At 44.7% G+C, this 21,447-nt stretch overlaps 1 protein-coding gene across 1 annotated transcript in view; it reads left to right on the top strand.

The window, feature by feature from the left end:
• Positions 1-2,562: 2,562 nt before the first annotated feature.
• Positions 2,563-21,447, top strand: part of pcolce (procollagen C-endopeptidase enhancer) — a 46,532-nt gene continuing 27,647 nt past the window's right edge. The window contains exons 1-3 of the mRNA XM_062957334.1: positions 2,563-2,720; positions 5,668-5,776; positions 8,145-8,406. Of these exons, the coding sequence (XP_062813404.1) occupies positions 2,635-2,720; positions 5,668-5,776; positions 8,145-8,406 (457 nt within the window). The 5' untranslated portion in view covers positions 2,563-2,634. The remainder of the gene's footprint in view (positions 2,721-5,667; positions 5,777-8,144; positions 8,407-21,447) is intronic.

Here is a 21,447-nt window from a genome sequence, read left to right as displayed (position 1 = left end):
TATTTCAGCGTCAATATTGACTTTTGTGGAGAGGGCTGCCAAGGGAGAGGAAATGATCAACATATAGCGGGGTTGGGAGGACAGTAGCTTTATCAACAAGTCCCTTGGTCTCCCCACGGATGTCCCGATCCTCAAACACACTCTGCTTCATTAGGAAAAATGCTGCACTCGCAGAGCTCAGCCGGTGTTTTATTTCAGCGTCAATATTGACTTTTGTGGAGAGGGCTGCCAAGGGAGAGGAAATGATCAACATATAGCGGGGTTGGGAGGACAGTAGCTTTATCAACAAGTCCCTTGGCCTCCCCACGGATGTCCCGATCCTCAAACACACTCTGCTTCATTAGGAAAAATGCTGCACTCGCAGAGCTCAGCCGGTGTTTTATTTCAGCGTCAATATTGACTTTTGTGGAGAGGGCTGCCAAGGGAGAGGAAATGATCAACATATAGCGGGGTTGGGAGGACAGTAGCTTTATCAACAAGTCCCTTGGCCTCCCCACGGATGTCCCGATCCTCAAACACACTCTGCTTCATTAGGAAAAATGCTGCACTCGCAGAGCTCAGCCGGTGTTTTATTTCAGCGTCAATATTGACTTTTGTGGAGAGGGCTGCCAAGGGAGAGGAAATGATCAACATATAGCGGGGTTGGGAGGACAGTAGCTTTATCAACAAGTCCCTTGGTCTCCCCACGGATGTCCCGATCCTCAAACACACTCTGCTTCATTAGGAAAAATGCTGCACTCGCAGAGCTCAGCCGGTGTTTTATTTCAGCGTCAATATTGACTTTTGTGGAGAGGGCTGCCAAGGGAGAGGAAATGATCAACATATAGCGAGGTTGGGAGGACAGTAGCTTTATCAACAAGTCCCTTGGCCTCCCCACAGATGTCCCGATCCTCAAACACACACTGCTTCATTAGGAAAAATGCTGCACTCGCAGAGCTCAGCCGGTGTTTTATTTCAGCGTCAATATTGACTTTTGTGGAGAGGGCTGCCAAGGGAGAGGAAATGATCAACATATAGCGAGGTTGGGAGGACAGTAGCTTTATCAACAAGTCCCTTGGTCTCCCCACGGATGTCCCGATCCTCAAACACACTCTGTTTCATTAGGAAGAATTTTGCACTCGCAGAGCTCAGGCAGTGTTGTATTTCAGCGTCAATGTTGACTGTTGTGGAGAAGTCAACCAGAGAAGTTCAGCCATAGCAGAGCACTTGAGGAACCAACAGGGACACTGACACACAATACTATTTGAGAACACAGACATCCTGGACCACGCTCACAACCACCATGTCAGGTGATACAGAGAAACCAATCAAATCCACAAGAAGCAGGTGGGGAATGACATCAGAAAACCTCTGAAGATGCCATTAGCCACAGATGCAGGTGAAACGTCAGGAGAGAGTGCTGCGGGAACATATTGTCCACAGAGCCCGGAAAAAATCACAGCAACTCATATACATTCAGCTCAATGTGCATTGTGTGGTAGTCTAGACGCATATACATGCAGTTCAGTGTGCATCATTCCATAGATCAGGGGTCCCCAAACTAAGGCCCGGGGGCCGGATGCGGCCCTCCAAGGTCATTTACCTGGCCCCCGGCCTCAGTTTTATAATATAATATTTTTATATCAGTTTTAATAATATAACATATTGTATATACATATACTATTGATAATAATCTTATGTTATACAATATAATACTAATAGTAATACCATATAATAATAATATTAATTGTATGTTATATATTACATATTATATAATAGTATAGTGGTATAGTTCAATATAGTAATATATAATGCTAATATTGTGTTATGCTAATAATATAACATATTGTATATACATATACTATTGATAATAATCTTATGTTATACAATATAATACTAATAGTAATACCATATAATAATATTAATTATATGTTATATATTACATATTATATAATAGTATAGTGGTATAGTTCAATATGATGATATATAATGCTCATATTGTGTTATGCTAATAATATAATATATTGTATGTACATACAGCTGCTCTGAGTCCCCTTTGGGGTGAGAAGGGTGGGATATAAATGTAGTAAATAAATGTAGTAAATGAATAAATAAATAATTTTTGACTTAGGCTTGGCCAAAGTCTGACATGACTTGAAGGTACACAACAACAACAACAACAACAACAATCCTAATTAACTTGACTATCTCATTGGCCAGTAGCAGGCCCACACTCTCCATTGAAATCCTAATAGGTTTATGTTGGTTAAAATTGTTTTCATTTTTAAATATTGTATTGTTCTTTCGTTGTTGTTGTTGTTGTTGTTGCACTACAAATAAGACGTGCAATATGCATAGGAATTTGTTTTTGTAACACACTTATTAAAAACATTGTATTTAAAGCAGTGAGGCTGTCATAGTAGATTAGCAAAGTGCAATGTGCATCATTCCACAGATCTGTGTGTGTGCGTACTATACACACTCCACTTGCCTCATTTGCAACAGACCTCCCAAAACTCTGGAGACGGGGGCGTGGCCTCTGCTTGGCCCCGCCCACCCGGCTCTGGCCCCGCCCCCTCCTCCTCCTCCTCCTCCCAGTCTGCCTGCTTGTCTGCAAAGTCCAGTCTGCCCAGTCTGCCTCCACCCGGTGCCAGGATGGGACCCTTCCTCATCTACTTCCTTGGCCTCCTCTCCTTCGGCCTCGGGCAGGAGAAGCCCCCCACCCAGGGGAACCACACCAGGTCAGAGACCCCCACCCTAATCCCACCCTAATCCCACCAAGAATATAATAATTATAATATTATAATAATATTATATTATAATATAATAATATAGAGAGAGAGGAAGGGTCTCCAGTCAGGTGCCTGAGACCCCCTCCAAGAAGTCTCTCTTTCTAATAAGTCTCTCTCTTATTAGTTTTTCCTAATAAGGGGAGGGGGGGATAGGACTGCCTGTCAATCACCCTCCCCCCTCCAGACCTGGTCCCTATTGTGGGGGAGGGTCTTCTCTCCAACGCCCCCCACCCACCCACCCTGATGGACCCCCAATTTTTCCTAATATTTTCCTATGCCATAGAGAGAGGGGACATAGGACCGCCTGTCAATCATCCCCCCCAAAAAAAACCCTATTGTGGGGAAGAGTCCTCCCTCCAGAAAGCCCCCCACCCACCCATCCACCCTGATGGACCCCCAATTTTTCCTAATATTTTCCTAAGCCATAGAGAGAGGGGACATAGGACTGCCTGTCAATCATCGCCCCCAAAAACCCTATTGTGGGGAAGGGTCCTCCCTCCAGAAAGCCCCCCACCCACCCTCCCACCCTGATGGACCCCCCAATTTTTCCTAATATTTTCCTATATCATAGAGAGAGGGGACACAGGACTGCCTGTCAATCATCGCCCCCAAAAACCCTATTGTGGGGAAGGGTCCTCCCTCCAGAAAGCCCCCCACCCACCCACCCACCCTGATGGACCCCCAATTTTTCCTAATATTTTCCTATATCATAGAGAGAGGGGACACAGGACTGCCTGTCAATCATCGCCCCCAAAAACCCTATTGTGGGGAAGGGTCCTCCCTCCAGAAAGCCCCCCACCCACCCACCCACCCTGATGGACCCCCAATTTTTCCTAATATTTTCCTATATCATAGAGAGAGGGGACACAGGACTGCCTGTCAATCATCGCCCCCAAAAACCCTATTGTGGGGAAGGGTCCTCCCTCCAGAAAGCCCCCCACCCACCCACCCACCCTGATGGACCCCCAATTTTTCCTAATATTTTCCTATATCATAGAGAGAGGGGACACAGGACTGCCTGTCAATCATCCCCCCCAAAAACCCTATTGTGGGGAAGGGTCCTCCCTCCAGAAAGCCCCCCCCCCCACCCTCCCACCCTGATGGACCTGATGGACATTGGCCTGGCATCCAAGTGGGTCGGGGGTCTTTTTCCCTCTCTTTTTCTGCTTCTCTTTCTGTTCTTGGCAAGGCTTCCCGTCCACATCTGGAAGGACTTAAGGGCAGGCAGGGCTGCCAGGAACCGGGGAGGCCACGCCAAGCGGATTCCCAGAATTCCTGGGTCAAGAAAGAGGCCGGATAAGGGGGGGGGGTGTGTGTGTTGGGGGTCCTTTCAGGGGGAGCTTCAAAAAAAGACCCCCAACTCACCTTTGACCCCAGGTTCAACTTGGGCCCTCCTTCCAGGTGTCTTGGACTGCAACGCCCATCATTCCTCAACAGCCTCAGGCCCTTTCCTTTGGACTGAAGTCAAAAATCAGAAACTCCTCAAAACACAGCAGACAAAGAAAACCGCACTACAAACTAGAGCTGATGACCCAAAATGCAGACTGTGCAAGGAAGCTGACGAAACCTTAATATTATTATTTAATTATTATTATTAATTATTATTATTATTATTATTATTATTATTATTATTATACTGCTGAGGGTGGATGGACATCTGTCGGGAAGGCTTTGATGGTGTCTTCTTGCCTGGCAGAAGGAGGTTGTATTATATGGCCCTTGGGAGTCCTTTCTAACCCTACTTTATTATTATTATTATTATTATTATTATTATTATTATTATTGTATGACACAGCAAACAAGATAGATATGCTGGATTTCGTATCACCGAATCACAAGTCAAACACTTCCCAAGCGTTTAGGACTGTGTGGTGTATTATTATTATTATTATTATTATTATTATTATTATTATTATTATTATTATTATGACACAGCAAACAAGATAGATATGCTGGATTTCGTATCCCCGAATCACAAGTCGAACACTTCCCAAGCGTTTAGGACTGTGTGGTGTATTATTATTATTATTATTATTATTATTATTATTATTATTATTATGACACAGCAAACGAGATCTATATGCTGGATTTCGTATCACAGAATCACAAGTCGAACACTTCCCAAGCGTTTAGGACTGTGTGGTGTATTATTATTATTATTATTATTATTATTATTATTATTATTATTATTTTATTATGACACAGCAAACAAGAAAGATATGCTGGATTTCGTATCACAGAATCACAACTCGAACACTTCCCAAGTGTCTAGGACTGTGTGATTTATTATTATTATTATTATTATTATTATTTTTATTATTATTATTATTTTATTGTATGACACAGCAAACAAGATAGATATGCTGGATTTCGTATCACAAAATCACAAGTCGAACACTTCCCAAGCGTTTAGGACTGTGTAATGTATATTATATTATTATTATTATTATTATTATTATTATTATTATTATTATTATTATTGCTATGATGATGATTTATTTATCTATTTACAGTATTTATATTCCGCCCTTCTTTCTCACCCCAAAGGGGACTCACATTATATACATATAGGGCAAACCTTCAATGCCCATAAACACATCGAACCGAGATAGAGACAGACAGACGCAGAGGCAATTTAACCTTCTCCTGAGGGGATGTTCGATTCCGGCCACAGGGGAGCAGCTGCTTCATCAACCACTGCGACGGCACTTCCTCATTCCAACGGCGGATGGATGATTTTTATGGAGTCGTAAATTAGTTAAATTAGCCTCCCCACTTTATAAGTGGTACCTTAATTTCCTGCTTGATAGATGCAACTATCTTTCGGGTTGTTATTAATATTATTATTATATTATCATTACTGGATATTACTATGACTGTCTCTCTCCCGTTGCAGGCCGGTCTTCCTCTGCGGGGGGGAGCACACCGGAGACACCGGCTACATCGCCAGCCCGGGCTTCCCGGACCCCTACCCTCCCGGCCAGACCTGCACCTGGACCATCACCGTAAGTCCCCAAGTTGCCATCCCAGCCATAGTCATTACACTAGTTGTGATAGAATACTTGCTTTACCCTTTATGGTTTGCAATGGTCACTTAAAGCGGTTGTGACATATTGAGAAGCAAAGGCAGTAACTGCAAGTAACTAGTTCCTTCTAAGTTCCTTTTAAGTACAAAAAGGTACACATCTAAAGGAGTGCCCGTCTGTTGCATTCTTTCATCGCTTGTAACTTGGTCCCATCCATGTCATTAGGAAGCAAAGGCAGTAATTGGCAGTAACTAGTTACTTGTAATTAGTTCCTCCTAAGTTCCTTTTTAAAGTAGCGGAGGTACACAGCTAAAAGGAGTGCCATTCTGTTGAGTTCCTTCATGTCTTGTCACTTGATTCCATCCATGTTATTAGGAAGCAAAGGCAGTAATTGGCAGTAACGAGTTACTTGTAACTAGTTCCTCCTGAGTTCCTTTTTAAAGTAGCGGAGGTACACAGCTAAAAGGAGTGCCATTCTGTTGAGTTCCTTCATGTTTTGTCACTTGATTCCATCCATGTTATTAGGAAGCAAAGGCAGTAATTGGCAGTAACGAGTTACTTGTAACTAGTTCCTCCTGAGTTCCTTTTTAAAGTAGCGGAGGTACACAGCTAAAAGGAGTGCCATTCTGTTGAGTTCCTTCATGTCTTGTCACTTGATTCCATCCATGTTATTAGGAAGCAAAGGCAGTAATTGGCAGTAACGAGTTACTTGTAACTAGTTCCTCCTGAGTTCCTTTTTAAAGTAGCGGAGGTACACAGCTAAAGGAGTGCCATTCTGTTGAGTTCCTTCATGTCTTGTCACTTGATTCCATCCATGTTATTAGGAAGCAAAGGCAGTAATTGGCAGTAACTAGTTACTTGTAACTAGTTCCTCCTAAGTTCCTTTTTAAAGTAGCGGAGGTACACAGCTAAAAGGAGTGCCATTCTGTTGAGTTCCTTCATGTCTTGTCACTTGATTCCATCCATGTTATTAGGAAGCAAAGGCAGTAATTGGCAGTAACTAGTTACTTGTAACTAGTTCCTCCTGAGTTCCTTTTTAAAGTAGCGGAAGGTATACAGCTAAAAGGAGTGCCATTCTGTTGCGTTCCTTCATGTCTTGTCACTTGATTCCATCCATGTACAGTAGAGTCTCACTTATCCAACACTCGCTTATCCAACGTTCTGGATTATCCAACGCATTTTTGTAGTCAAGGTTTTCAATACATCATGATATTTTGGTGCTAAATTTGTAAATACAGTAGAGTCTCACTTATCCAACACTCGCTTATCCAGCGTTCTGGATTATCCAACACATTTTTGTAGTCGATGTTTTCAATAAATCGTGATATTTTGGTGCTAAATTCGTAAATACAGTAATTACTGCATAGCATTATTTCGTATTGAACTACTTTTTCTGTCAAATTTGTTGTATAACACGATGTTTTGGTGCTTAATTTGTAAAATCATAACCTAATTTGATGTTTAATAGGCTTTTCCTTAATCCCTCCTTATTATCCAACATATTTGCTTATCCACCGTTCTGTCGGCCCGTTTATGTTGGATAAGTGAGACTCTACTTTAATTATGAAGCAAAGGCAGTAACTGCTAGTAACTAGGTACTTATAACTAGTTCCTTTTTAAGTAACAAAAGGTCTGCAGATAAAGGAGCGCCATTCTGTTGCGTTCCTTCATGGCTTGTCACTTGATTCCAGTCATATAATAATAATAATGATTATATTATTGTTATTATATTTATTTATGCCCCGCTTTATCTCTCCTGCAGCAAAGGCAGTAATTAGTAACTAGTTCCTTCTAAGTTCCTTTTTTAAGTAGCAAATGGTTCTGTTGTATTCCTTCATGGCTTGTAACTTGATTACAACCATATAATTAGTAAGCAAAGGCAGTCACTACCAGTAACTAGTTACTTTTTTAAGTAGCAAAAGGTTCACAGCTAAAGGGGTGTCCTTCTGTTGCATTCCTTCATGGCTTGTAACTTGGTTATAACCATGTAATTAGAAAGCAAAGGCAGTCACTACCAGTAACTAGTTACTTTTTTAAGTAGCAAAAGGTTCACAGCTAAAGGGGTGTCCTTCTGTTGCATTCCTTCATGGCTTGTAACTTGGTTATAACCATGTAATTAGAAAGCAAAGGCAGTACTACAAGTAACTAGTTACTTGTAACTTGCACAAGTAATTAGTTACATGTAACTAGTTTCTTGCAACATGTTCCTTGCGAGTTCCCCTTTGCTCTCAGGTGCCGGAGGGCCAGGTTATTATAACTAGTACAAGTAATTAGTTATTTGTAACTAGAACAAACAGTTACTTGTAACTAGTTACTTGCGCCGCGTTCCTTTCCTCCCCGCCCGCAGGTGCCGGAGGGTCAGGTGGTGATGCTCTCCTTCCGCGTCTTCGACCTGGAGCCGGACCCCGTCTGCCGCTACGACTGGCTGGAGGTCTTCAACGGCCACTCTGCGGCCGAGGGCCAGCGCTTGGGCCGCTTCTGCGGGACCTTCCGCCCGGGCGCCGTGCTCTCCACCAGCAACCGCATGATGCTGCGCATGGCCTCCGACGAGAGCACCGGCGGGAGGGGCTTCCTGGTCTGGTTCAGCGGGGGGCTGCCCCACACCGACGGTAGGGACACCCCGACACACTCTTCCGGTGGGAAGGTGAAGTCCGGAACATCTGTCGGGAGGGCTTTGACTGTGCCTTCCTGGGGTCAGACTAGATAGCCTTTGCGGGTTCCCTTTCAACTCTGTGATGCTGTGATATGATCATCATCCCATGCCTGCTGTAGATGGCCATCTGTCGGGAGGGCTTTGACTGTGCCTTCCTGGGGTCAGGCTAGATAGCCTTTGCGGGTTCCCTTTCAACTCTGTGATATGATCATCATCCCATGCCTGCTGTAGATGGCCATCTGTCGGGAGGGCTTTGACTGTGCCTTCCTGGGGTCAGGCTAGATAGCCTTTGCGGGTTCCCTTTCAACTCTGTGATGCTGTGATATGATCATCATCCCATGCCTGCTGTAGATGGCCATCTGTCGGGAGGGCTTTGACTGTGCCTTCCTGGGGTCAGGCTAGATAGCCTTTGCGGGTTCCCTTTCAACTCTGTGATATGATCATCATCCCATGCCTGCTGTAGATGGCCATCTGTCGGGAGGGCTTTGACTGTGCCTTCCTGGGGTCAGGCTAGATAGCCTTTGCGGGTTCCCTTTCAACTCTGTGATGCTGTGATATGATCATCATCCCATGCCTGATGTAGATGGCCATCTGTTGGGAGGGCTTTGACTGTGCCTTCCTGGGGTCAGGCTAGATAGCCTTTGCGGGTTCCCTTTCAACTCTGTGATGCTATGATATGATCATCATCCCATGCCTGATGTAGATGGCCATCTGTTGGGAGGGCTTTGACTGTGCCTTCCTGGGGTCAGGCTAGATAGCCTTTGCGGGTTCCCTTTCAACTCTGTGATGCTGTGATATGATCATCATCCCATGCCTGATGTAGATGGCCATCTGTTGGGAGGGCTTTGACTGTGCCTTCCTGGGGTCAGTCTAGATAGCCTTTGCGGGTTCCCTTTCAACTCTGTGATGCTGTGATATGATCATCATCCTATGCCTGATGTAGATGGCCATCCGTTGGGAGGGCTTTGACTGTGTCTTCCTGGGGTCAGGCTAGATAGCCTTTGCAGGTTCCCTTTCAACTCTGTGATGCTGTGATATGATCATCATCCCATGCCTGATGTAGATGGCCATCCGTTGGGAGGGCTTTGACTGTGCCTTCCTGGGGTCAGTCTAGATAGCCTTTGCGGGTTCCCTTTCAACTCTGTGATGCTATGATATGATCATCATCCCATGCCTGATGTAGATGGCCATCCGTTGGGAGGGCTTTGACTGTGCCTTCCTGGGGTCAGTCTAGATAGCCTTTGCGGGTTCCCTTTCAACTCTGTGATGCTGTGATATGATCATCATCCCATGCCTGATGTAGATGGCCATCCGTTGGGAGGGCTTTGACTGTGCCTTCCTGGGGTCAGGCTAGATAGCCTTTGCGGGTTCCCTTTCAACTCTGTGATGCTATGATATGATCATCATCCCATGCCTGATGTAGATGGCCATCCGTTGGGAGGGCTTTGACTGTGCCTTCCTGGGGTCAGTCTAGATAGCCTTTGCGGGTTCCCTTTCAACTCTGTGATGCTGTGATATGATCATCATCCCATGCCTGATGTAGATGGCCATCCGTTGGGAGGGCTTTGACTGTGCCTTCCTGGGGTCAGTCTAGATAGCCTTTGCGGGTTCCCTTTCAACTCTGTGATGCTGTGATATGATCATCATCCCATGCCTGATGTAGATGGCCATCCGTTGGGAGGGCTTTGACTGTGCCTTCCTGGGGTCAGGCTAGATAGCCTTTGCGGGTTCCCTTTCAACTCTGTGATGCTATGATATGATCATCATCCCATGCCTGATGTAGATGGCCATCCGTTGGGAGGGCTTTGACTGTGCCTTCCTGGGGTCAGTCTAGATAGCCTTTGCGGGTTCCCTTTCAACTCTGTGATGCTGTGATATGATCATCATCCCATGCCTGATGTAGATGGCCATCCGTTGGGAGGGCTTTGACTGTGCCTTCCTGGGGTCAGTCTAGATAGCCTTTGCGGGTTCCCTTTCAACTCTGTGATGCTGTGATATGATCATCATCCCATGCCTGATGTAGATGGCCATCCGTTGGGAGGGCTTTGACTGTGCCTTCCTGGGGTCAGGCTAGATAGCCTTTGCGGGTTCCCTTTCAACTCTGTGATGCTATGATATGATCATCATCCCATGCCTGATGTAGATGGCCATCCGTTGGGAGGGCTTTGACTGTGCCTTCCTGGGGTCAGTCTAGATAGCCTTTGCGGGTTCCCTTTCAACTCTGTGATGCTGTGATATGATCATCATCCCATGCCTGATGTAGATGGCCATCCGTTGGGAGGGCTTTGACTGTGCCTTCCTGGGGTCAGGCTAGATAGCCTTTTCGGGTTCCCTTTCAACTCTGTGATGCTATGATATGGTCATCATCCCATGCCTGATGTAGATGGCCATCCGTTGGGAGGGCTTTGACTGTGTCTTCCTGGGGTCAGTCTAGATAGCCTTTGCGGGTTCCCTTTCAACTCTGTGATGCTATGATATGGTCATCATCCCATGCCTGATGTAGATGGCCATCCGTTGGGAGGGCTTTGACTGTGTCTTCCTGGGGTCAGTCTAGATAGCCTTTGCAGGTTCCCTTTCAACTCTGTGATGCTATGATATGGTCATCATCCCATGCCTGCTGTAGATGGCCATCTGTTGGGAGGGCTTTGACTGTGCCTTCCTGGGGTCAGGCTAGATAGCCTTTGCGGGTTCCCTTTCAACTCTGTGATGCTGTGATATGATCATCATCCCATGCCTGATGTAGATGGCCATCTGTTGGGAGGGCTTTGACTGTGTCTTCCTGGGGTCAGGCTAGATAGCCTTTGCAGGTTCCCTTTCAACTCTGTGATGCTGTGATATGATCATCATCCTATGCCTGATGTAGATGGCCATCCGTTGGGAGGGCTTTGACTGTGTCTTCCTGGGGTCAGTCTAGATAGCCTTTGCGGGTTCCCTTTCAACTCTGTGATGCTATGATATGATCATCATCCTATGCCTGATGTAGATGGCCATCCGTTGGGAGGGCTTTGACTGTGTCTTCCTGGGGTCAGGCTAGATAGCCTTTGCGGGTTCCCTTTCAACTCTGTGATGCTGTGATATGATCATCATCCTATGCCTGATGTAGATGGCCATCCGTTGGGAGGGCTTTGACTGTGCCTTCCTGGGGTCAGTCTAGATAGCCTTTGCGGGTTCCCTTTCAACTCTGTGATGCTGTGATATGATCATCATCCCATGCCTGATGTAGATGGCCATCTGTCGGGAGGGCTTTGACTGTGCCTTCCTGGGGTCAGGCTAGATAGCCTTTGCAGGTTCCCTTTCAACTCTGTGATGCTGTGATATGATCATCATCCTATGCCTGATGTAGATGGCCATCCGTTGGGAGGGCTTTGACTGTGCCTTCCTGGGGTCAGGCTAGATAGCCTTTGCGGGTTCCCTTTCAACTCTGTGATGCTATGATATGATCATCATCCTATGCCTGATGTAGATGGCCATCCGTTGGGAGGGCTTTGACTGTGCCTTCCTGGGGTCAGGCTAGATAGCCTTTGCGGGTTCCCTTTCAATTCTGTGACGCTGTGATATGATCATCATCCCATGCCTGATGTAGATGGCCATCCGTTGGGAGGGCTTTGACTGTGCCTTCCTGGGGTCAGTCTAGATAGCCTTTGCAGGTTCCCTTTCAACTCTGTGATGCTGTGATATGATCATCATCCTATGCCTGATGTAGATGGCCATCCGTTGGGAGGGCTTTGACTGTGCCTTCCTGGGGTCAGGCTAGATAGCCTTTGCGGGTTCCCTTTCAACTCTGTGATGCTGTGATATGATCATCATCCCATGCCTGATGTAGATGGCCATCTGTCGGGAGGGCTTTGACTGTGCCTTCCTGGGGTCAGGCTAGATAGCCTTTGCGGGTTCCCTTTCAACTCTGTGATGCTGTGATATGATCATCATCCCATGCCTGATGTAGATGGCCATCTGTCGGGAGGGCTTTGACTGTGCCTTCCTGGGGTCAGTCTAGATAGCCTTTGCGGGTTCCCTTTCAACTCTGTGATATGATCATCATCCCATGCCTGTTGTTGATGGCCATCCGTTGGGAGGGCTTTGACTGTGCCTTCCTGGGGTCAGGCTAGATAGCCTTTGCGGGTTCCCTTTCAACTCTGTGATGCTGTGATATGATCATCATCCCATGCCTGATGTAGATGGCCATCTGTCGGGAGGGCTTTGACTGTGCCTTCCTGGGGTCAGGCTAGATAGCCTTTGCGGGTTCCCTTTCAACTCTGTGATGCTGTGATATGATCATCATCCCATGCCTGATGTAGATGGCCATCTGTCGGGAGGGCTTTGACTGTGCCTTCCTGGGGTCAGTCTAGATAGCCTTTGCGGGTTCCCTTTCAACTCTGTGATATGATCATCATCCCATGCCTGTTGTTGATGGCCATCCGTTGGGAGGGCTTTGACTGTGCCTTCCTGGGGTCAGGCTAGATAGCCTTTGCAGGTTCCCTTTCAACTCTGTGATGCTGTGATATGATCATCATCCCATGCCTGATGTAGATGGCCATCCGTTGGGAGGGCTTTGACTGTGCCTTCCTGGGGTCAGTCTAGATAGCCTTTGCAGGTTCCCTTTCAACTCTGTGATATGATCATCATCCTATGCCTGATGTAGATGGCCATCCGTTGGGAGGGCTTTGACTGTGCCTTCCTGGGGTCAGGCTAGATAGCCTTTGCAGGTTCCCTTTCAACTCTGTGATGCTGTGATATGATCATCATCCCATGCCTGATGTAGATGGCCATCTGTCGGGAGGGCTTTGACTGTGCCTTCCTGGGGTCAGGCTAGATAGCCTTTGCGGGTTCCCTTTCAACTCTGTGATGCTGTGATATGATCATCATCCCATGCCTGATGTAGATGGCCATCCGTTGGGAGGGCTTTGACTGTGCCTTCCTGGGGTCAGTCTAGATAGCCTTTGCGGGTTCCCTTTCAACTCTGTGATATGATCATCATCCCATGCCTGTTGTTGATGGCCATCCGTTGGGAGGGCTTTGACTGTGCCTTCCTGGGGTCAGGCTAGATAGCCTTTGCAGGTTCCCTTTCAACTCTGTGATATGATCATCATCCCATGCCTGTTGTTGATGGCCATCCGTTGGGAGGGCTTTGACTGTGCCTTCCTGGGGTCAGGCTAGATAGCCTTTGCAGGTTCCCTTTCAACTCTGTGATGCTGTGATATGATCATCATCCCATGCCTGATGTAGATGGCCATCTGTCGGGAGGGCTTTGACTGTGCCTTCCTGGGGTCAGGCTAGATAGCCTTTGCGGGTTCCCTTTCAACTCTGTGATGCTGTGATATGATCATCATCCCATGCCTGATGTAGATGGCCATCCGTTGGGAGGGCTTTGACTGTGCCTTCCTGGGGTCAGGCTAGATAGCCTTTGCGGGTTCCCTTTCAACTCTGTGATGCTGTGATATGATCATCATCCCATGCCTGATGTAGATGGCCATCCGTTGGGAGGGCTTTGACTGTGTCTTCCTGGAGTCAGACTGATGTAGATGATAGGGGAGATAACACCCAAAGCGATCCTTTGAGAGGCCAAAAAGTCCGGTTTATTATTTTCAGCTGATGTGGAATTTCTTCCAAAAGCAAACCAGAGCCCCGATCAATAATAATAATAATAATAATAATAATAATAATAATAATAATAATAAAATTTATTTTTGTATACCACCTCCATCTCCCCAGCTGGGGACTCGGGGCGGCTCACACGGGGAACGAGCCCAATATAATCACATAAAATCATAAAATAACAATTTAAACATCAGACAACACAATTTAAAAACAATTTAAATAGGTCATAGTTAAAATCAACATACAGTAGAGTCTCACTTATCCAACATTCGCTTATCCAACGTTCTGGATTATCCAACGCATTTTTGTAGTCAATGTTTTCCATACATTGTGATATTTTGGTGCTAAATTCGTAAATACTGTAATTACTACGTAGCATTACTGCCTATTGAACTACTTTTTCTGTCAAATTTGTTGTATAACATGATGTTTTGCTGCTTAATTAGTAAAATCATAACCTAATTTGATGTTTAATAGGCTTCTCCTTAATCTCTCCTTATTATCCAACATATTCGCTTATCCAACATTCTGCCAGCCCGTTTATGTTGGATAAGTGAGACTCTACTGTAGTTGAAATTTTAAACAATGACCCAGGCATTAAAGGTCCAATATAGGATAACATCTGGGCGATAATCAAAACTGATTTAGGGAGTTCATTATCTAGCTGGTGCAGGATCATATAATGAAGTTCAATGTACTTAACCTGAATTATATGGACAGTATAGACTTATACAGTGCAGTCCAATGCGCTTTCACTGCATTATGTAGCTGGTATGGACTCATATAATGCAGTTCAATGTACTGTAACTGCATTATATAGCCATTATCAAGGCGTTGACATTGCCTTTTATACATTTTCAGACAAAGAACATGCTTCTACATACATCTCGTCATCAGTACGTCACTTCCCATGTCTACATACATGGGCATAAATGTGCACGTATCAGCATTTTCCTATCTAAGCACTCTTAAAGCCTGTAGCAAGTTACGGACACCAAGAGAGATCCATCAAGAGGCCACTCTTGACCTGTCAAAAGAGAGGTCCATTCTCCCTCTGGTGGAATGTCCATATAGATAACAGGGCCCCCTTCTCCTCCCTGTCCTGCCCGCTTGTGCATTTACACAGACCCCTTGCACATTCTTTGTGTCTGTGTCTGAGTGCCTGGTACAGAGACAGCATGATTTTTCTACATTTCAGTGCTCTTAATGTGCATACAATATATGAATAATAATAATAATAATAATAATAATAATAATAATAATAATAATAATAATAATAAACTTTATTTTTATATCCCGCCCCATCTCCCCGAAGGGACTCGGGGTGGCTCACAACAGGGACAAGCCCGAACAACAACAACATATTTAACATAAACTTAAAACATTCCAACAATACACAAAATGAAATAATGGACAAATACATTAAAATCCAAGCAGATAAAATCAGAGTAATTAAAAGCAACCCAGTGGGGAAAATCTGTATTTTCCAGTTCCTCATCAAAGCTAGATAGTAGAGCCTTTGCGGGTTCCCTTTCAACTCTGTGATATGATCATCATCCCATGCCTGCTGTAGATGGCCATCTGTCGGGAGGGCTTTGACTGTGCCTTCCTGGGGTCAGACTAGATAGTCTTTGGTGGGTTCCCTTTCAATTCTGTAACACAGTGATATGATCATCAACCCATGTCTGCTGTGATGCTGTGATGCTGTGATATGATTCGTATCCCATGCCTGCTGTCAATGGCCATCTGTCGGGAGGGCTTTGACTGTGCCTTCCTGGGGTCAGACTAGATAGCCTTTGGTGGGTTCCCTTTCAATTCTGTGATGCTACGATATGATCATCAACCCATGCCTGCTGTTGATGGCCATCTGTCGGGAGGGCTTTGACTGTGGCCATCTGTCAGGAGGGTTTTGACTGTGCCTTCCTGTGGTCAGACTAGATAGCCTTTGGTGGGTTCTCTTTCAACTCTGTGATGCTACAATATGTTAATTATGATTGAACTGAGGGTGCATCTAGATTGCAGAACTGATGCAACGAGGACTCCCTTGATTCTATAGCCACCAGCCCTGGCAGTTTAAACTGGGATCGAACCGCATCGATTTTGCAATGTAGATGCACCATCAGTCTTCCTTATTATTATGCAATGAATTCTGGCTCAGAGTGCAGTCTTTCTGCAAAAGGAAGAGGGAAAGAGCCACGTCTCCAGGCCCGGAGGAGCCGTGTTCCTCAAAGAACGGCAGCCAAGTGGGTCAGAAAGGAAGGAATTATTATTATTTTTGCAGAAGGAGGTTTTGCAATCTCTCCGTCTGCAAAAGCTTGGCTGGTTTCCCTTCCTAGAAGGCTCTGGAATTTCCCATCCGAGGCAGCGGAGAAAGGACTCTGTGCATCTGCACTGGAGAATTAACGCAGTTTGGTCCCATTTTCGCTCCGTGCTTTGCAATCCAGGGAATTGCAACCCAAGGCCTTGCAAAATTGCAACCGCTCCCAGGATTCCTTAAGGCAGGGGTCCCCAAACTAAGGCCCCTAAGCCATCTATCTGGCCCCCTCCTCCGCCGTCCCTGCCCCTCCCTCACCCGTTGCTCGCCTTCTAAAGCTTTGCTTGTTCATAATGGTATTTTAATTATTATTTAATTAATAATTTACTAAGGGGTGCTTTGCCAGTCCTTTTGGTGCACAAAGGCAAAAGAGGGTTGGACTAAATGGCACAAGGGGTCTTTTCCAATCCTCTTTATTATTACAGTAGAGTCTCACTTATCCAACACTCGCTTATCCAACGTTCTGGATTATCCAACACATTTTTGTAGTCAATGTTTTCAATACATCGTGATATTTTGGTGCTAAATTCATAAATACAGTAATTACAACATAGCATTACTGCGTATTGAACTACTTTTTCTGTCAAATTTGTTGTATAGCATGTTTTGGTGCTTAATTTGTAAAGTCATAACCCAATTTGATGTTTAATAAGCTTTTCCCTAATCCCTCCTTATTATCCAACATATTTGCTTATCCAACGTTCTGCCGGCCCATTTATGTTGGATAAGTGAGACTCTACTGTATCATCATCATCATTATTATTGTCACAAAGACACAGTATATCAGCAAACGATATATACACACACACACACACACACACATACACACACATGCTGGATTTCATATCACAAAATCACAAGTTGAACACTTCCCCAGCATTTAGGACTGTGTGATATATGATGATGGTGATGGTGATGATGATGATGATGATGATGATGATGATGATGATGATGAACAACATTGAGGCTGGGTGGCCATTTGTCAGGGGTGCTTTGCTTGTGCTTTTGGTGCACAAAGGCAGAAGGGGGTTGGACTCAATGGCCCAAGGGTTTCTTCCAACCCTCTTTATTATTATTATTATTATTATTATTATTATTATTATTAACATTGAGTCTGGGTGGCCATCTGTCAGGGGTGCTTTGCTTGTGCTTTTGGTGCACAGAGGCAGACAGGGGTTGGACTCAATGGCCCAAGGGGTCTCTTCCAACCCTCTTTACTATTATTATTATTATTATTATTATTATTATTATTATTAACATTGAGGCTGGGTGGCCATCTGTCAGGGGTGCTTTGCTTGTGCTTTTGGTGCACAAAGGCAGAAGGGGATTGGACTCAATGGCCCAAGGGGTCTCTTCCAACCCTCTTTACTATTATTATTATTATTATTATTATTATTATTATTATTATTAACATTGAGGCTGGGTGGCCATCTGTCAGGGGTGCTTTGCTTGTGCTTTTGGTGCACAAAGGCAGAAGGGGATTGGACTCAATGGCCCAAGGGGTCTCTTCCAACCCTCTTTACTATTATTATTATTATTATTATTATTATTATTATTATTATTATTATTAACATTGAGGCTGGGTGGCCATCTGTCAGGGGTGCTTTGCTTGTGCTTTTGGTGCACAAAGGCAGAAGGGGATTGGACTCAATGGCCCAAGGGGTCTCTTCCAACCCTCTTTACTATTATTATTATTATTATTATTATTATTATTATTAACATTGAGGCTGGGTGGCCATCTGTCAGGGGTGCTTTGCTTGTGCTTTTGGTGCACAAAGGCAGAAGGGGATTGGACTCAATGGCCCAAGGGGTCTCTTCCAACCCTCTTTACTATTATTATTATTATTATTATTATTATTATTAACATTGAGGCTGGGTGGCCATCTGTCAGGGGTGCTTTGCTTGTGCTTTTGGTGCACAAAGGCAGAAGGGGATTGGACTCAATGGCCCAAGGGGTCTCTTCCAACCCTCTTTACTATTATTATTATTATTATTATTATTATTATTATTATTATTATTATTAACATTGAGGCTGGGTGGCCATCTGTCAGGGGTGCTTTGCTTGTGCTTTTGGTGCACAAAGGCAGAAGGGGATTGGACTCAATGGCCCAAGGGGTCTCTTCCAACCCTCTTTACTATTATTATTATTATTATTATTATTATTATTATTATTAACATTGAGGCTGGGTGGCCATCTGTCAGGGGTGCTTTGCTTGTGCTTTTGGTGCACAAAGGCAGAAGGGGATTGGACTCAATGGCCCAAGGGGTCTCTTCCAACCCTCTTTACTATTATTATTATTATTATTATTATTATTATTATTATTATTAACATTGAGGCTGGGTGGCCATCTGTCAGGGGTGCTTTGCTTGTGCTTTTGGTGCACAAAGGCAGAAGGGGATTGGACTCAATGGCCCAAGGGGTCTCTTCCAACCCTCTTTACTATTATTATTATTATTATTATTATTATTATTATTATTATTATTAACATTGAGGCTGGGTGGCCATCTGTCAGGGGTGCTTTGCTTGTGCTTTTGGTGCACAAAGGCAGAAGGGGATTGGACTCAATGGCCCAAGGGGTCTCTTCCAACCCTCTTTACTATTATTATTATTATTATTATTATTATTATTATTATTATTAACATTGAGGCTGGGTGGCCATCTGTCAGGGGTGCTTTGCTTGTGCTTTTGGTGCACAAAGGCAGAAGGGGGTTGGACTAAATGGCCCAAGGGTTTCTTCCAACCCTCTTTATTATTATTATTATTATTATTATTATTATTATTATTATTATTATTAACATTGAGGCTGGGTGGCCATCTGTCAGGGGTGCTTTGCTTGTGCTTTTGGTGCACAAAGGCAGAAGGGGATTGGACTCAATGGCCCAAGGGGTCTCTTCCAACCCTCTTTATTATTATTATTATTATTATTATTATTATTGACATTGAGGCTGGGTGGCCATCTGTCAGGGGTGCTTTGCTTGTGCTTTTGGTGCACAAAGGCAGCAAGGGATTGGACTCAATGGCCCAAGGGGTCTCTTCCAACCCTCTTTATTATTATTATTATTATTATTATTATTATTGACATTGAGGCTGGGTGGCCATCTGTCAGGGGTGCTTTGCTTGTGCTTTTGGTGCACAAAGGCAGAAGGGGATTGGACTCAATGGCCCAAGGGGTCTCTTCCAACCCTCTTTATTATTATTATTATTATTATTATTATTATTGACATTGAGGCTGGGTGGCCATCTGTCAGGGGTGCTTTGCTTGTGCTTTTGGTGCACAAAGGCAGCAAGGGATTGGACTCAATGGCCCAAGGGGTCTCTTCCAACCCTCTTTATTATTATTATTATTATTATTATTATTATTGACATTGAGGCTGGGTGGCCATCTGTCAGGGGTGCTTTGCTTGTGCTTTTGGTGCACAAAGGCAGAAGGGGATTGGACTCAATGGCCCAAGGGGTCTCTTCCAACCCTCTTTATTATTATTATTATTATTATTATTATTATTATTGACATTGAGGCTGGGTGGCCATCTGTCAGGGGTGCTTTGCTTGTGCTTTTGGTGCACAAAGGCAGAAGGGGGTTGGACTAAATGGCCCAAGGGTCTCTTCCAACCCTCTTTATTATTATTATTATTATTATTATTATTATTATTAACATTGAGTCTGGGTGGCCATCTGTCAGGGGTGCTTTGCTTGTGCTTTTGGTGCACAAAGGCAGAAGGGGATTGGACTCAATGGCCCAAGGGGTCTCTTCCAACCCTCTTTACTATTATTATTATTATTATTATTATGATTATTATTATTATTATTATTAACATTGAGGCTGGGTGGCCATCTGTCAGGGGTGCTTTGCTTGTGCTTTTGGTGCACAAAGGTAAAAAGGAGTTGGACAAGAAGGCCCAAGGGGTCTCTTCCAACCCTCTTTATTATTTTTTATTATTATTATGATTATTATTAATATTGAGGCTGTATTTGTTCCCATTTTGTTTTGTTTTTTTTACTTCCAAATAAGATATGTGAAGTCTGCATAGGAATTTGTTTATAGTTTTTTTTCTCAACCCTAGTCCGGCCCTCCAACGGTCTGAGGGACCGTGAACTGGCCCCCTCTTTAAAAAGTGTGGGGACCCCTGCCTTAAGGAATGAGAGTTAAAAGGGGTGTCAAACTGCATTCATCCCACTGTATAGACGAGGCATGGCTTTTGTTTTTGCAAGGCTTCCTCTGTGTTTTCTCCCAAGTAAATGCTCCTGGAACACATTCGGAAACTGGACGCCTCCATCCCGGCCTCTCGTCTCCGCTTCCTCTGGAAACTCTCATTAGGAGGAATTCTGCGGTTCCCACAATTGATGCTTTTCTGCTTTGCAAGAGGCCAACGGAAGGGCTCTGCTCCCACGAAGGAAGAAGCCGTTTGCAAAACAAACAAGGGCTCCGGCCACACAACCCCGGGCTGCAGGTTCCTCCTCTCCGTCCTCCTTCCTTAGCAGTGATTCTGGATGGCCATCTGTCAGGAAAGGTTCATATTTCCCATGTGGCCAGAGAATGGGGTCAGGCTGGATAACCTTTGAGGGTCTCTCCCAACTCTAGGATGGCGTGATTCAGAGGCTGGGTGGGTGGGCTTCTGTCGAGAGAGCTTAGATTGTGTCGTACTGGTCAGACTGGATGGCCTTTGGAGGTCCCTCCCGGCTCTACGATTGACCAGTTGCCATTGGCTGCAAATGTATTTAGGCTTTCTCTTCACAAGGAGATTCAAAGTAGTAGTAGTAGTAGTTGTTGTTGTTGTTGTTGTTGTTAGTCATCCCAATAAACATTCAATCCAACACTTTGCTAGGCAGCAACGCACAATCCAAGCACTCCTGGCCATCTGTCGGGAAGGATAAAATGGTGCCTTCCTTCCTTGCAGAAAGGGGTCAGACTGGATGGCCTTTGGGGGTCCCTCCCGGCTCTACGATTGACCAGTTGCCATTGGCTGCAAATGTATTTAGGCTTTCTCTTCACAAGGAGATTCAAAGTAGTAGTAGTAGTAGTAGTTGTTAGTGATCCCAATAAACATTCAATCCAACACTTTGCTTGGCAGCAATGCACAATCCAAGCA

Source organism: Anolis carolinensis, chromosome 6 (assembly GCF_035594765.1).
Source record: "Anolis carolinensis isolate JA03-04 chromosome 6, rAnoCar3.1.pri, whole genome shotgun sequence".
NCBI classification, from domain to species: Eukaryota; Metazoa; Chordata; class Lepidosauria; order Squamata; family Dactyloidae; genus Anolis; species Anolis carolinensis.
This window is presented reverse-complemented; position numbering and strand designations above follow the sequence as displayed.